This window comes from Myodes glareolus, chromosome 22, assembly GCF_982192425.1.
Source record: "Myodes glareolus chromosome 22, mMyoGla1.1, whole genome shotgun sequence".
Lineage (NCBI taxonomy): Eukaryota > Metazoa > Chordata > Mammalia > Rodentia > Cricetidae > Myodes > Myodes glareolus.
The window spans coordinates 36,957,237-36,975,224 of record NC_142047.1 but is presented as its reverse complement, the minus strand read 5'-3'; the positions used below and the strand labels follow the sequence as shown (position 1 = coordinate 36,975,224).

Genomic DNA, 17,988 nt, shown 5'->3' with positions numbered 1-17,988 from the left:
TTTTTTAAAGTTTTTTTCGAGACAGGGTTTCTCTGTTGCTTTGGAGCCTGTCCTGGAACTAGCTCTTGTAGACCAGGCTGGCCTCAAACTCACAGAGATCCGCCTGCCTCTGCCTCCCGAGTGCTGGGATTGAAGGCGTGCACCACCACTGCCCGGCCAAAACATACTCTTTTTTTTTTTTTTTAAATTATTTATTTATTTATTTATTATGTATACAATTATGTCTGTGTGCTGCAGACCAGAAGAGGGCACCAGATCTCATTTCATGGTTGTGAGCCACCATATGGTTGCTGGGAATTGAACTCAGGACCTTTGGAAGAGCTGGCAATGCTCTTAACCTCTGAGCCATCTCTCCAGCCCCCAAAACATACTCTTACTGTGTTGTCTTAGCTGAAACTTGTTCTGTAGACCTGACTGGCCCTCAACTCTGCCTCTAAATGTTTTGTTTGTTAATACACTCTCTAACTTCTTATTGTTTGAGAATTTCATACAGGCGTTTAATGTGTTCTGATTAAGTTCATCCCCCATTTCCCCTCTTCTAATGCATTTCTTACCCTCCTACCATTGTCTAGTACCAACTTCCTGTGGTTATTTTTTCTTTTTTTAAAACCCACTGAGAACACAGATAGTATTCCACACTGAGGGGCCACATCCTTAAAGAAAACTGACTCCCTCTCTCAGCAGCATCAACTGCCAGCAACAGCTTCTGAGCTAGTTCAACTCTGTGATCTGCCCCCACACGCTGGAATTTTGTCTGGTCTTACACAGGTCATGGGCATGCTGTCACAACTGCTGTGAGTTCTTATGTGCAATGCCCCAGCTATGTTCAAAAAAGCTTTGTTTCTATTTATTTTTACAGATTTCTAAATGCTGACGGCTTACTGTCAGTGTTCTACTACTCCCTATTGGATAGCTGCAGTATGATTTCTGAAAGCAAAATACATACAAATTTACATCATCTGTAGTTATGTGACAGACCCAAAGTGACTAATTACTAATTAAAGGTGTCTTACAATGGAGCATGCTGACAGACGCTGACCACGTCCTTTACCTCACCAAAATACGAGGTTCCTGAAGGACAGCCAGTATTGCCAGTGCAGCAGAGTTCTGGCTAAAGGAGCAGTTCTCAACCTGTGGGTCCTCACCCTGTAGGGGGTCAAATGACCCTTTTACAAGGGGGGAGATGACTTAAGATCATTGAAAAACACAGATATTACACAGAATTTACATTATGTAGCAAAATTAGTTATAAAGTAGCAATGGAAATAATTTTATAATTGGGGTTACTACAACATGAAGAACTGTATTAAAGTGACAGCAGAGGAAGGTTGAGAACCACTGAGCATATAAGGCAAAGCAAAATTCCAAATTCTCCAATAAAAATAGTTTGCATTTTTTTTTTAAATTTTCAAGACAGAGTTTCTCTGTCTTGGAACTTACTCTGTAGACCAGGCTGGCCTCAAACTCAGAGAGATCCGCCTGCCTCTGCCTCAAAAGTGGTAGGATTAAGGGTGTAAGACACAATCACCTGGCTTACATCCAGACTCCTAAAAGACTAAACCTACTATTTAACCTTGTCTGTGTAAGAACAACTAGGAAGAGTATCAATGGAATAAATGGAGCCTAACAGCACCATACACATATCTACTCAAAATATGGACTGCAAAACTACCTGTTATTGGTGAAAAATGAGAAAATCTTAAAAACCAAAAGCCACTGTGAGCACGGAGATGCCTGTTGCACGTATCACATTATTCATACCTAGCCAGTAGAATCATCCATTATGAAGACCAGAGACCAGTTAGAAGTAAACTGAGTCACTTGTGCCAAAGTCAGCCAAGCCTGGCAAACTGAGTTCAATTCCCAGGACCCCACAGTGGGAAGAAAACCAGCTGCCACAAGTGTCCTCTGGCTTCCACACGCATGCTGTGACATGAGGGCCCACACCCACACACAGAGACAGACAGAACACTGAAGTGGAGAATCTGAGTGACAGAAGGTGACTATGTGGTGCTCACTGCAACACTATTCTCGCAACACTGCCCTAAGTACATTTCACAAAAGAAAATGTTTTCAAGACAGGTTTTTAAATGAGTGAACTTGGTACTGCAAAGAAGGCTCAGAAGTTAAAAGCATTGACTGCTCTTCCAGAGCACCTGGGCTCTATTCCCAGCACCTACATGGTGGTTCACAACCATCTGTAGTTCAGTTCTAAGGGAACTGACTCCCTCTTCTGACCTCTGCAGGCACCAGGTACATGGTACATGCACATGGTACACAGACACACATACAGGGAAAAGACCCCCCCATACACACAAAATCATTAAAAAGGAATAGATAAAGTAAGTTTTGCTGGGCACAGTAGCTTATGCTATGTGTCAGCACTCAGAAGGCTGAGGAAGATGAAATATTGTAACTTCAGCCATCTTGGACTACAGTGACTTCCAGGGCAGTCTGGACTACAGTGAGACCCAGTCTAAAGAAATTTTAAAAGTTATGCTCTGTACTATTTATAAAACTGAAAATACAGGCCACACCAGTGTTGGCACACGCCTTTAATCCCAGCACTCGGGAGGCAGAGGCAGGTAGATCTCTAGGCCAGATCAAGACCAGCCTGGTCTATAAGAGCTAGCTCCAGACAGGCTCCAAAGCTACAGAGACACCCTGTCTCAAAAAGAAAAAAAACCCTATAAATATAAAACTTCATTTTTCAAAATGTAATTTTCACTGGATAAATACAGGCAATGCTGTGTGTTAGTGGGTTATATACCATGGACCAACCAAATATGAACAAAAAATATTTAGGGGAAAAATTCATCCGTAAAGAACATGTAAACATATTGTTCCTGTCTCTAGTGCCTACGCTATTTCCATGGCATTTACATTGTATCAAGTATTACAAATCAGATTTTTAATGTATAGCAGATATTTAATGCTGCACATAGGTTATAAGCTGACACTATGTAATTTAATACATGGGACTTAAGAATCTAAGGAGTCGCCAGGTGGTGGCGCACACCTTTAACCTCAGCACTTGAGAAGCAAAAGCAAATGGATCTCTGAGAGTATGAGGCTAGCCTGGTCTACAGAATGAGTTCTAGGACATCCAGGGCTATACGGAGAAACTCTCTCTCAAAAAACCAAAAAGAAGGAAAAAAAAGGAAAAGAAAAAAAAATGCCCCCTTGTAAAACGCACAGTTTCAAAGCCGTGGAAAGCCTCTTACCTCACTTCTTCACCAGCAAAGTCAAACACTTTGGTGATCTTCACTTTTTCTGACTCTTTAGGTTTCTCCAGCTCATCTGCTCTGACCAACAATTTATTTGAACCAGTCTCTCCAGTCTCCTCTGCTGCCTAAATAAAGAGTAAGAAACGGAATCAGGCCTGTGGTGATGCATGCCTTTAAACCTAGCACGCAGGAGGCAGAGACTTCAGATCACTACTAGTTTGAAGCCATCCTTCAATACATAGTGAGCTCCAGGTCAGTTAGGGCTACACAGTGAGACCCTGTCTCAAAAATAAACAAGCAAATCAGGTTTACCAAGATTTAAGACTAAAAGAACTGTCTGAACATGCTGTTTAGGGTTATTCTCCTGTTTAATTTTCAATCAGTTAAAAATAACTGGAGAGTCTGGCGGGATGGCTCTGTGGTTGAGAGCACTGACTGCTCTTCCAAAGGACCAGGTTAGATTTTCAGAAGCCATAAGGTAACTCACAACCACCTGTAACTCCAGTTCCAAAAAAAAAAAAAAAAACCAAAAAAAAAAAACAACAAAACACCCGATGCCCTCTTCTGGCAACTATGGGTACTACATGCATGTAGCGCGTAAACATACATGCAAGTAAATCACCTATACACATAAAATAACATAGACTTATTGAAGAGGTTGGGAAGATGACTCAGCAATTAAGAGTTTTTGCAAAGGTAGGGTGGTGGTGGCGCACACCTTTAATCCCAGCACTCTTGAGGAAGAGGCAGTAGAATCTGTGAGTTCAAGGCCAGCCTGGTGTAAAGAGTACCAGAACAACCAGGGCTACACAGAAACCCTGTCTCAAAAAAAAAAAACTTTTTGCAGAGGACCCCAGCTCAGTTCTTAGCACCCAAGTCAGGCAACTATAACTTTAAGACAATTCTGAAACCATTTCTGACAATTCCAAACCTTCTCAGGCTCTGTGCCTCAGTGCTTCCCCTCCTCCCCTGGGAACTAAGGACCTAACAGCTACACCTACACGTACTCAGTTCCTGAACAATTACCCATACACGTATGTTTTGACTCAGTCCCCTGGGAAACGGGGTCAAAATGACCTCTTACCTCATCTGATCTGACAATAGTTTTCCAGTCAATTATTGGTATTAGTCCTTTTCGAATAAGCCAATCATAATGGTCAAGGAACAACCCCTCTTGTTTCTATGGGGCCTTCTCCTTTAAAAGCAGAATGTACCAGTTATTTGAGGTCTCTCGGCTTCCCGAATGCTGAGGGACCCTGTCATGACAGAATTAATAAAATCCTCATGCTTTTGCATCGGCTGTGGTATATGAGGTGGTCTCTGGGGGCGACTCCTTCTCGGTTTGGACACCAGAGTCCAACATAACCTATAACCCCAGCTCCAGCCTTTGGCTAACATGGGCACCTGAACTTACATGTACATACCCATACATAGGCACAAACATAAACTCACAATTAAAAACAACAACAAATAAATCTTTTTAAAATATTATTTCTATTTAGGTATATACACGTATTCAGGTATATATACACATGTATAAGCCACATGTACACAGATGCTTTTGGAGGCCAGAGGAGGGCATTAAATTCCCTAGAGCATGTCAATTACCTGATATGGGTGCTGAGAACTAAACTAAGGGCCTCTGGAGGAGCATTAAGCGCTCTGAACCACTGAGCCATCTCTTCAGCCCAATAAATGAATCTTTAAAAAAGTTTGCTAGAAATGTATCTCATTAGAACAGCTCATTTCTCCTATTGTTAAGGAGTGCTTTTTCACTTAGTAAGGTCACTATCAAAAGGCATCTAGCTGGCTTTTTGTTTGAGATTCAAATCTGTCAGTTTGTAAATTAAAGAAAAAAAATAGGAGGTCGGGTGTTGGTGACACATGCCTTTAATCCCCGCACTCGGGAGTCAGAGGCAGGTGGATCTCTGTGAGTTTGAGACCACCCTGGTCTACAGAGAAAGTTCCAGGACAGCTAGGACTACACAGAAACGCTGTCTCGAAAAACAAAAAGGAAGCTACTGTGGAACTGAGGGTGTTTCTAGAGAGGTATTTATTCTGTCAGTCTCTCAACTTACCTTAACTTGAGGACTTGGAGCTGCTTTTGATTTTGGTCCCACATCATTAAGGAAGCTGGCCCATAATTCATCTTCCTTCTTCTTCCTTGCATTCTCAGACCCAAGGCCTCCTTCTTGGTCCTCTTCATCTTCTTCACTGCTGCTACCTCCAGATTCTTCCTTGCCGTCCTCCTCTTCGTCTTCTAACAAGAGGCCACTTTGTTTTCTCTTTCTAATCACCAGTAGCCACCCAGAAAAAGGAAGACAAAACAGAATGCAACATTATTCATTCTCTTTCCTCAATCCTTAGACCACCTTACACACTTGAGAGTTTAAATCTGCAATTTCTAATAACATAATAGAAGACAGAGTGGGTAAACAGAGATTTAAAACTATTTATTTAAAAATATTTATTCAGTTACTTAATGTTTATGTGTGTGTTCCTGAGTGTATGTATGTGCACCAAATGCACACAAGAGCCTGTGGAGGCCAAAAGAAGATGTTAAATCACTTCGGCAGTTGCAAGCCTCCATGTAGATGCTGAGAACTGAACCCAGTTCCTCTGAACCAACTCTCCAGCTCTGACTTAGTTTTTTTTTCATTGTTCGTTTTCCAAACAGGGTTTCTCTGTGTAGCCCTGGCTGTCCTGGAACTTGCTCTGTAGATTAGGCTGGCCTCAAACTCATAGAGATCCACCTGCCTCTGGAGTGGCATGTGCCACCACAGCAGGGCTAATTTTTTTTAAGTATATTTATTCATCAACAATAGTACAATTAAGAATTATACCATACAGTGAAAAGATACCCACAAGTTTCTCCATGCTTTCAAATTCTTGGCATGTTACTCTTTGAGATTCAGAAACAATAAATCAATATCCCAGTATTCTCAGGGTTTTTAAATCATATTTTAAACATATTTATCTTCACAATCTATAATTTGAATAGCTGGAATTCTTATTTAAAGAATAAAATACATTGAGTCTAGTATTGCTTACAAAGTTTAACCTCATCCTGCAGGAATAGTTAATGAAAATTTAAAATTCAGGCCTCCCAGTAATATGGGATCGCACGTGGATACTGCCATGTAAGGACTTATTTGCACTGCAAATGTGTTGTACCTGAAGGATTTACATGACATACACTGTAAGCATACAGTATGTGAGAACTCTTTAGTAAGTACTGTCTTTTTATTTATTTTTTAAAAATATTTATTTATTTATTTATTATGTATACAATATTCTGTTTTGTGTATGTCTGCAGGCCAGAAGAGGGCACCAGACCTCATTACAGATGGTTGTGAGCCACCATGTGGTTGCCGGGAATTGAACTCAGGACCTTTGGAAGAGTAGGCAATGCTCTTAACCACTGAGCCATCTCTCCAGCCTCAAGTACTGTCTTTTTATTACTCCCCATTTCTATCTAATAAAAGGGGGTGTTGACTGGAGATTTGGCCTCCTCCTCTGGCGAGTAGACATACAAGCAGACAGAACACTGTATACATAATGAATGAATGAAAGATTAATAAAGGGGGCTGTTGAGCTCACTAGAACCTTAAATTTGGTAAGGTTAGTATGTCAAGACTGTTATTTTCACTAAGAAAACACCTGAAGCAGGGTTGGTGGTGCACACCTTCAATCTGAACACTCAAAGAAACACAGGCTTGAATATTTCTATGCATGGGAGGCCAGGTTGATCTACATAGTGAGTTCCAGACCAGCCAAGCTACACAGTGAGAGCCTATCTCAAAAACAAAACAAACAGGCAGACAAAAAAATGAAACAAAAAGCCCAACAACTAAAAAGAGATAAAAAGAAAAATACCTAAGATCACCTCATAAGATTAATCTGTTCAGAAAAAAGTTCTATAAACATATGTGAAGTAATTTTTTAGTTCTGAAAGCCACTCCACTTGGAGAACAAAGTCTACTCACTCTCAAATTTACTTGCATCGTTTTTTTCCCAAACACTAAAAAATATTGCAGTTTCATGCCACCCTCAAAAATAACACAAGTTCAAATACAGAAAAAGAGAACTGGGCCCAAGACAAAAATCCTTGAGCCGGTACAACATGTTCTACCAATGTTTTCTGCAGCCTTTTGCTATAGCAAAGGCCATGCAATCTCATTGTTCTTCAATAAGGGGAAGCTCAAGTCACATCAGGACTATTCATAAAGCATGAACTAATAAAGTCACTCAAAGGAAATACGTCTAGGACTGCCATGGTGCCCTTTACCATAACAGACTCAGTGAGAATCGTCAAAGCGGTGCCTGCCTGGAACTACACTCCTGTTCAGACGGCTGAGACAAGAGACTCAAGAATGTCCCAGCCTGAGCGACATAGTGAGATCTGTCTAAGAGAGTGAGTGAAAGGTGGCGTGGTATGCAGTATGCTACCCTTTTTATTCTAATTTTTAAATAAAGAGAGCAGGAAATATAGACCCATGCCAAGTGTGACAGTATCTAAGGTAACAGTTTCTCGGGGTAGAAACAGATGGTACATCCTGTAGCACAGGATTGTTTTAACCATATGCACATTTTACCTAGCTATTTTTTAAACTATTTTTAAAAAATTATTTTTAAACTACTTGAAGGTCAGGATTTTTTTTTAAACGATTTTATTTATTTTTATTTTATGTGCATTGGTGTTTTGTCTGGTATGTCTGTGTGTCAGATCCCTTGGAAGTGGAGTTATAGACAGCTGTGAGCTGCCATATGGGTGCTGGGAACTGAATTCCAGTACTCTAGTAGAGCACCAGCACTCTTAACTGCTGAGCCATTTCTCCAGCCCATTTTGTTTTTGTTGACAGGCTTTACCTGTGTAGCATTGGTGTTATCCTGGAACTCTCGGTCTGTAGACCAGGCTGGCCTTGAACTCACAAAGATCTACCTGCCTCTCCCTGCGAGGGCTGGAATTAAAAGAGTGCATCACCACCTCCCAAATGAAGGCCAAGATTTTAATTTTAGACTATCAGTAAATATTTCTCTCATAAAGAAAGGTGTTAGAAACACTGGCAACTGATGGGTAGCAGTGGCACATGCCTTTAATCTCAGTGCTCGGGAGGCAGAAGCAGGATCTCTGTGAGCTCGAGGCCAGCCTGGTCTACAAAGCAAATTCCAAAACAGTCAGACAGTCAGAGTATTACACAGAGAAACCCTGTCTCGAAAGATCAAACAAACAAAAAAAACAACCCCCCCCCCACACAAACACACACACACACACACACACACACACACACACACACACTGGCAATAAAGCTAGGTGTGGTGGTCATGCCTACAATCCCTACAATCTAGGAAGCTGAAGCTAGAGGCCAGCCTAGGCTGCACAATGAGTCCCAGGACAGCCTGTGCCACAGCACACACACACAAACAATAAACGTGAAAAGAAAACAGACAGACATCTATCATGGGAGCAATCGCAGCAACAACGATAGCTCTTATTGTCAGGGCCTTGAGGGCAGCTCATCACCTGGCTGGAATGCTCTGCGCCTTCCTTCTTTTCCCTTTGGGTTTTCTCAGCCTGCTCGTCACCATCCACTTCGTCCTCCCTCACTAACTCGTTGACATCATCTTCACTGTACTCTCCACCTGGAACCATACAACAGGGCGGTCAGACAGCTGGAACGAGAACGAAGATTTCACAAAACATTAGGAATGAAGTCTGAGCCAGGCATGCATGGAAGGTGGAGGCAAGAGACTCAGAAGTTCAAACTTTTTCTCAGTTACACAATGGGGTTGAAGTCAGTCTGAGCTACATGAGTCCTTGTCTCAAAAACAAACAAACAAGCAACAAAATCTCTAAAACAGCAGCAACAGTAAAACAAATCAAAAGCTTTAGCCCTCCTGCTTTAAGATAAATATTTCTGAGCTGGGCACGGTGGCACATACCTTTTAATCTCAGAACTCTGGAGGCAGAGGCAGGCAGATAGCTCCAAGCCAGCCTGGACTATAGAGCAAGTTCCAGTAAGCCAGGACTACACAAAGAAACCCTATCTTGTGGGGGAAGGGCAAAAATAGAGAAAGAAAGGAAAGAAGGAAAGAAAGAAAGACGCAGGATCTATGTCACTACAGTAGCAGTGAACATCACTGAAATTCAGGTAGTATTTTTTATATAACTCTAATATAAAGGGTTTCCTGGAGGGGTTAAAAAACTAGCTTATTTCAAGCAAGTAAAACAAAAGGTGGAATCAGGGCACCAGCTGTACCAGAACGTCAGGACATTAGCTGATAGGTCATATTAAGGGCTGAGTAGGGTGGGTGATGCACTTGAATTGAGGTCAGCCCAATCTACACAGCATGCAGGCCAGCCAGGGCTTTGTAGTAAGACCCTGCTTCAAAACAAAACAAGAACAGGTCATATTAATGAACTGAGCTAGGTAGGTAGCTCAATGCTACAGCACCTGCCCATTAAAAAAGGCAGGTGGCAGGAAGGCAAACACTAGACCTACAGACAGCAAAGCTTAAAAGCAACAGACTTTGCTCAAAGATCCAGAACCTCCAAAGCATGGTGGCAATACCTGTGAGTCCAGCACAAGAAGCTGATCTGGAGCTCAAGGAGATCAGACAGGACTTTCATTCTGGCTGTGAGTATTTAATATAAAAATACAAGGAGCTGGGCATGGTGGGGCACGCCTCTAATTCCAGCACTTGGGAGGCAGAGGCAGGAGGATCTCTGTGAGTTGGAGGACAGCCTGGTCTACAGAGTGAGTTCTAGGATAGCCAGGGCTACACTAAGAACCCCTATCTCAAAAAACAAAACATAACAGAAAAGAAGCCGGGCAGTGGTGGCGCGCACCTTTAATCCCAGCACTTGGGTGGCAGAGGCAGGCGGATCTTTGTGAGTTCGAGACCAGCCTGGTCTACAAGAACTAGTTCCAGGACAGGCTCCAAAGCTACAGAGAAACCCTGTCTTGGCGGGGGGGGGGGGGGCTTTTTAAAAAATAATTTAAAAAGTTATGTGTAAGCAGAGGTATATGTGCACAGTACTTGTAGAGGACAGCTGGAGATTTTAGTTGCCTACTGTGGATACTGGGAACCAAACTTGGGTCTACTGCAAGAGCACCTCATTTTCTTAATCACTGAGCCATCCATCCCTCCAGACCCTAGAGGAGGCTTCTTCGGCTCTGACAGACATGTTTTGATTCGTTTCGGAAGCTATCTTAGCTATGGTTTTTATTGCTGTGATAAAACACCATGACCAACTACAGAGAGAAACCCTGTCTCGAAAACACAAAAAAAAAAAAAAACAAACAAACAAAAACAGCATGACTAAAAGCACCTCGAAGAGGAAAAGGTTTATTTCACCTTACAGCTTACAGTCCATCAAGAAGGAAGTCAGGGCAGGAACCTGGAGGCAAGAACTGAGCAGAGGTCATGGAAAAGTGGTTTTTACTGACTTGCTCCCTATAGCCTGCTCGACCTGCTTTCTTAGAGCACCCAGGACCACCAGTCTGGGGGTAGCACTACCCACATCAACCATCAATCCTGAAAATGCACCACAGACTTATCAACAGATCAATCTGGCGGGGGCATTTCCTAATTGAGGTCCCATTTCCCAGGTGACTCTAGCTTGTGTCATGGTGGCACAAAACCAGCCGCAAAGCAGCACTGATGAGCTGGGATGGCCTGCTGTCACTCAGAGAACAAATGAATGTCTGGGAATACTCGGATGATGACTGAATGCAGCAGAAACAAAAAGCCCATGACAATAAAATGCACATTTCTAGCTACACATTTTTTTCCCATTTGCCTTCTTTCAAACAGTATTTCTGTTTTGAGTTTTTTGTTCTGTTCTGAGACAGTCATGTGTACCTCAGGCTGGCCTCAAACTCACAACGCAGTTGAGACAGCCATGATCTTCCCAGTTCTACCTCCCGGGTGCTAAGATTAAGGAAGTGTGTTATCGGACAGCATACCCCAACTTCTTCACCACAGACTCTTCTCAAGAAGTCCATGGGTATTGCCAGACTTAAAACTGATGTCAGATTTTTACTCCATAATGTGAGGGTCCTCAGGTTCTCTCCCCCATGGGTTAGCTCCCTCATCTCCTCCTTCCACAACAGAATGATGTTCAGAGAAGCACAGCCCATATATATTCTTCGTATCTCTCCTCTGTGATCCTCTGTGCTCATCTTTGGCAAACGCTCTTTCTCAACACCTGTTCCATCTTGTTGCTGTGGGACACACTGCTATGGGGGTGGCTGACGGCTCCAAGTTCTCCAGGCTCACAGGCAAACCGGGTCTCCCACACCAAGGCTATGTATGGAATAGGAGGCAAAGAGTAAAAGGAACTTTTTTTGTTTGTTTTTTGCTTTTCGAGACAGGGTTTCTCTGTTGCTTTGGAGCCTGTCCTAGAACTTGCTCTGTAGATCTGTCTGGCCTCGAACTCACAGAGACCTGCCTGTCTCTGCCTCCTGAGACCTGGGATTAAAGGCGTGCACCACCACCACCCAGCGTGAAAGAAGCCTTGGGGCACACGCTGTGGCCTTCTTCAGTTGCTGCTCTCTTCCCAGAGAACAAGTCTTTGAAAGGTGCCTGTGAGGAGCAATACAGGGAGGCTGTCTAGGTTCACATCCCACTCAGCTAGCTATGTACCTTTAGCTGGTTACAGAACTCACTATGTAGACCAGGCTATCCTCAAATTCATCTGAGCCTGCTTGGCTGCCTGCTTCTGCCTCTAAAGTGTTAGGATCAGAAGTGTGTGCCACCAATGCCCAGCACTCAGCTACTATCCAGATTAGTGATGTGACTATTTGTTTAAGCTTTCTGATCCTCAGCCTTTTCATCTGTAAAATGGACAGTACAAAAGCACACACCTGGAAGCATTGTGTGATTGAGTTAGTGTGAGTTATAATTAAAGTATTTTAGAGGTATGTGCACACAAAAGGCATTCTCAAACAGGGAATAGTTAACCTCTTTCTGAACAGTGAAACAATGATGTCCTCTCAGTCTCCTTAAAGACTAATAGCTGAGTTAGAATAGAACGACCCTTATAATTTTTCCTACTCAGCATCACAGGGGAAGTATCGAGTGCAGAATGTCAAGCAAAGGAAATATAAGAGTATCTGAATATGACTAAAGCTTCCTATTCAGCCTTGACATAATTATCTACCTGAAAAATACCATGGAATCTACAGAACCTCCAGAACTAATATATGGAGATGACACCATGTTCACAGACTGGTAGAGAAGACTGTTATCAATTCCTCCCTACAGAGTCAGTGCAATTCCAAACAAAATTCAGGCACAGTATCTGTGGAGACTGAAGCCACATGAGCCATGAGAACCTGTCTGGTAGAGGCAAACAGATGGAGGGGGGGCATTGTAACTACAACAGCGCAGAAGGCCTTACACAGGGTCAACATAACAATGACGATTCCAGAACAACAAAATAGAAAAAACTTCCGGGCTGGAGTTTCTAGAAGGCTCACTGACTGCAAACAAAATCATGCCAACGTGTCTGATGACAATAATGACAGTCCAGCGTCAGAAAAACGGCAGTAAAGACAAAAGTCCTCCTGAAGCAAACAGAGCCTACATGGGAAGCCGAAAATCAATTGCTTCTTAAACCCTGCAGCACTGGGGATCAACCCAAGATACTGTACAAGCCAGCCAAGCCCTCTATCTCTGAGCTGCATCTCCAGCCCACAAGACAGACTTGCTGGCAACACTGGAACCCCACAAGCCAAGCAACACTTTCACAATTCTGATGGAAAACTACTTCCAACCTAGGCTTCTGTTATCACCCAACCATCAGACAGGCCTGAGGTAACATTCCAGGTCCCAGAAGAATGTTTCTGCCATGCAGCCTTCTTCAGGAAGCCATTAAATGTTCTCTTCTCATTTTGGTGGAACATGTCAAAAAAGAAGACCAGAGGCACCAAGAAAGAGTGACTCTGAGGTTGGCACAGGTGGAGAGAGGAGGACCAGGAATTCAAAGTTAAACCAGTTACATACAGACCTCAAGGCCAGCCTGGGATACAAGATACCCTGTCAAGAGAGACAGAAAGAGACAGGCAGGCAAACAGGCAGACAGAGAGACCGAACACGGGAATACAGAAAGGAATAAAGGAGACCTGTGGTAATAATGGTGAAAGACTGAAGGTTTAAAATTCCAGAAGGCAGAGAGAGAGAAACCACACCAAAATGAAGCAAGGCCAAGACAAAGACAAACCTCCAAGAGATGAAGATAAAAACCCAAGGAATCTAAGCACTATTTTGGGAGATTATTTTGGCAATTCTGAAAGCTTGTAGTCAAATTAATGGTAAGAACATGGACAGCTAAATTAACACTGAGGAAGAGCAAGATGGCTCAGTGGATAAAAGCACTTGCCACCAAACCTGACAACCTGGGAGCCACATGGCAGAAGGAGAGCACCATCTCCTCCATGTTGTCCTCTGCTGCCTGCATGCATACTGTAGTCTGTCTGTCTGTCTGTCTGTCTGTCTCTCTCTCTCTCACACACACACACACACACACTCTAAATACATGTAAAAACAAAACAGATAATCATTAATACCAGAGAATGGTTGTCTAGTTGCAGCAACCACAGCACACCACAGGGCTCATCTGTGAACATCACGTCCATACAATCAGCAAAAAGGTAAACCTGGAATACTTATCTAATCAAAACAAGTACAGTGGCAGGTGGGGGAATTAGAGAGGTTGAAGAATGCATGTTGGAGACAGAAGAATGAGATCCAGGTGCCAAAAAGAGTCTATGTATGATTCAAAGGAAAGCAGCAAAGCCAAGCCAGAAAAGGGGAAAGCAGTTTTCTTAAATGGACCGAAATATCCAACTATGTTTGAGTATGTGTATAGATAACTTTCATTAAAATGATGAAAACAAGTTCCAAAAATGACCACTCTGGCTGTCAGCAGAGGTATAGCATTTGGCTAGCATGTTGGAGACCCTGGGTTTTATTCCTCAGCTTCTGAGGGTGGAAAGAGAAAATGTTGGTAGATGGAACGAGGAAAACAGCCAGAAAATTAAGGAGAATCCTAGTGAAAGAAAATGGTAGTTTAGAATAAAAAGACAGCCATGAAATTGGCCAGGAACAGAAGCTTTATATTTTAAAGTTGGGGGAGGGGTCTGGAGAGATGGCTTAGCCTTAAAAGCACTTCTTACTCTTGTACTCACGAGGTGGCTCACCGCCATCTGTAACTCCAGTTCCTCCTGACCCCTATGAGCTCCCAGTACACAAGCAATCATGCAAGCATAAAACTCACATTTATAAAATACAATCTAAATACCTAAAAATGGGCCGGGCAATGGTGGCACATGCCTTTAATCCCAGCACTGGGAGTAGGCAGAGGCAGGCAGGTATCTGTGAGTTTGAGGCCAGCATGGTTTACAGAGCGAGTTCCAGGACAGCCAGGACTGCACAGAGAAATCCTGTCTCAAAACAAAAATCTAAAAACAATTTTAAAAAATGAATTGAAAAACTGTCTAGAGGGAGGGCGCTGAAGAGACAGCTCAGCAGTTAGGAGCCCTTGGCGCTCTCACAGAGAGGACTGGAGTTCCATTTCCAGTAACCGTAACAGTCACCTCTAACTCCAGTCCAGGAGATCTGATATTCTCTTCTGGCTTCCCCAAGAACCCACACACATACATATATATGCAGACATATACATGAAATTTAAAAATGAAATCTTAGAATTTTTACTGCATACTCCCATTCCCTGTGGTACTCATGCAAATACCTTCCAGACGCCAACCATCAGCATCACGCTAACAAAGCCGTCCACTTCTTTTGAAGTTCACAAAGTAGGTTAATTGGCTTGCAGAAGGGCATCCCCTGTCCTTCCCAGCACTGGTGGTATCATAAGCGTTGGGCATTTACACCAGACATTTTCACCACATGGATTCTGGAAACTGAATTCAGGTCTTTATGTTTGCAAGGCAAGCATTTTACCAGCTGGGGCATCTTTCCAGACTCCCTCCCTCCTTGCAGGACAAGGTCTTATTATATTATCTTGGTTGGCCAGGAATTCACTATGTTGGCCAGGCTATTTTCAAACTTATAGCAATCCTCCTGCCTCAGAGCCCTTCAACTTTCTGGATTATGTGCTTATACTACCATACCTGGCACAACTTGACTGCATGGATAAATAAGAATGACTAGGAGGGCTGGAAGATGGTGGCGCTTGCCTTTAATCCCAGCACTTGGGAGGCAGAGGCAAGCAGATCTCTGTGAGTTCAAGGCCAGCCTGGTCTACAGAACAAGTTTCAGGACAGGCTCCAAAGCTACACAGAGAGACCCTGTCTTGAAAAACAAAACAACAAAGAATGACTAGGAGGTGTGTGTCTGTGTGTGTGTGTGTGTGTGTGTGTGTGTGTGTATTGTGCCTGTCAATACTCAAAATGCCACAGTTAGAGGCACCAACAAGCTACCTCCAGCTTTTACACGGGCGCTGGACATCTGAACTCAGGGCCTCGTGTTGTAGAGCAAGCCTTCCTTATCCACAACCCCTATAGCTGCTTTTCACCTACATTGGAAGAAATACCTTAAAGGAAATGGTTAAGCCAGGACAAGGTGCAAGATAAGTAAGGGGTATGTTTTCATATTAAGATACCTTGGACTGGAAGGATGGTTTAGTGGTTAAAATTTCAGGCTGCTTTTCCAAAGAACCTAAGTTCGAGTCCTATCACCCATTCAATGGATCACAATCATCCATAACCCTACTTCCAGGGGATCCAATGTCCTTTTCTAGCCTCTGAAGACACCAGGTATGCACATAGAGCACAGATAAATGTCCATGTAGGCAAAACGCTCATCTACATAAATAAATGAATAAAAAAATTAAAAAGATTTGTCTTGACCTCGCACGAGTTGAGACTCTTAACGTGCCCCACCCCCACCCCCCAAAAAGAAGATAGCTAAACCATTAAAAGTGTTTCCAGAGGACCTGACTTTGGTTCCTAGCATCCATGTTGAGTGGCTTACAACTGAGTGTGACTCCAGCCCCAGAGAAGCCAACATCGCCTTCTGGCCTCTCTGGCGTCTGAATACACTGACATAAATAATAATAAGGTGCTGGCGAGAAGGCTCAACGGTTAAGAGGGACCAGGATACACGGCTGCCAGCACACACATGGCAGCTCACAACCACCTGTAACTCCAGACCCTTTCCAGAGGATTTGGACGCCCTCTTCTGACCTTTAAAAGCCCTAGGCATGTACATGGTACACAGACATACATGCACGAAAAACACTGGTATACATGATATACGATTCATCTTTAAAAAGAAAACTTTTGAAAAGTTCTTAAAAGAGAGCAATGATTAGCCACTGCAAAGAGATAAGATCCATTATCACATGAAGTTTCTGACAAGCCGATCCCGTGGGAGCCCAGAAGCAGACAGCTCAACCTCGGACGAGGAGGGAGCTGGCAACCCCCTAAAAACAGCCTCCAATGTCCGGGTCGGCTTCCAGAACGCTTCAGAGCGACGACGCGCTCAGCCTGCCAGCTTCACGCGCCAGTTCCCGCGCTTCGAGGGGGCGGCGGCCCAGGAGAGCAGCTGTGCAGAACCGACCAACGCGCGTTCCAGGTCGCCTGTGGGCCAGGGTCCTGAAGACTGGGACGCCGGACCCACACGCCCCACGGAGCTCGAGGACACAAGGCCCACGCCCTGGGGAACCTGGAGAGCCTCGAGTGAGGCGTGAAGCGTGGGAACAACCCTCCTCATGCTTCAAGCCGAATCGCTCACCCGACGGCACGTAGTCCTCATCCTCGTCCGACGTGGAGAAGTCTTCGGAGTCGAATTCCTCCATGCTGCTGTCACTTGGGGCCTGCTATCCACACGACTGCGGCCACTGCCCCCAAATAGCAAAGCTCTAGGGCGAGATCATAGAGGCGTTGGACCAGCAGCTAGGGCAGCCCTAAAGGCGTGCGCACAGGCGCAGACAGTGCCACGTGGTCAAATACGACACTTCCGGCTGGTGCGGTCGGTCGGCCTAAACTCTACGGGCCCTTGTGGGATTCCGGACCCTCCCGGAAGCGATGCATGCTGGGGCTTGTAGTCTTCAGCTCTACCGTGCATCCTTGCTGGAGCATGGCCTATTTGCGGAAATACAGTTGTCTCTCTTTATACGTGTCTGTTTATTTTCAAATTCACTTACTCGGTAAATGTTTTTTGTAACTCTCAAATCAGTGATTAAAATGTTACTCCTGTACATGCACAGCAAGTAAAAACTAAGAGTCGACAATGTGCTAAGTTCCCAGCGACTTTTGAGCAAGACTGAGGCTCCGCCTTCTTGGTTCAACTCTCCCGCGAGAGTCTTTTAGTAGTTTTAATGCCGTCTCAACCTACCCTACGTTTTGGGTTTTTCTGGATGATTTCGCTTGCAGCCTAAAATGGCTCCCAAGAATACTCCTGAAACGCTGTCTAGTTTTCTAAGCGCAAGAAGGCTGCAATGTGTCTTACTGAGGAAATCTGCCTGTTAAGTTAGTTGCGTTCTGGCCTGAGTTATAAGTGTTGTTGGCCGCGAGTCAACAATCGGATAATAACTAAAGAGAAAAGAAATCTGCTTATCTGCGAGTGAAGCCACTGCACAAAGTGCTAAATTGACACCTATAGTACATGATGAAGCAATGAGAAAGTTGGAAAAGCAACTAAATGTGTGGATTTGTGGGGACTAGAGAGATGGTCCAAAGGTTAAGAGTATTTGCTGCTTTTGCAGAGGACCTGGGCTCGGTTCTCAGTA

General features: G+C 43.8%; 1 protein-coding gene across 1 annotated transcript in view; it reads right to left on the bottom strand.

Moving 5' to 3' along the window:
* Cfdp1 (chromatin remodeling protein CFDP1) overlaps positions 1 to 17,197 on the bottom strand; it is an 83,326-nt gene extending 66,129 nt beyond the window's left edge. The window contains 5 exon segments of the mRNA XM_048437212.3: positions 3,225 to 3,352; positions 5,306 to 5,516; positions 8,752 to 8,789; positions 8,791 to 8,870; positions 16,992 to 17,197. Coding sequence (XP_048293169.1) covers positions 3,225 to 3,352; positions 5,306 to 5,516; positions 8,752 to 8,789; positions 8,791 to 8,870; positions 16,992 to 17,055 — 521 coding nt within the window. The 5' untranslated portion in view covers positions 17,056 to 17,197.
* Positions 17,198 to 17,988: the final 791 nt, after the last annotated feature.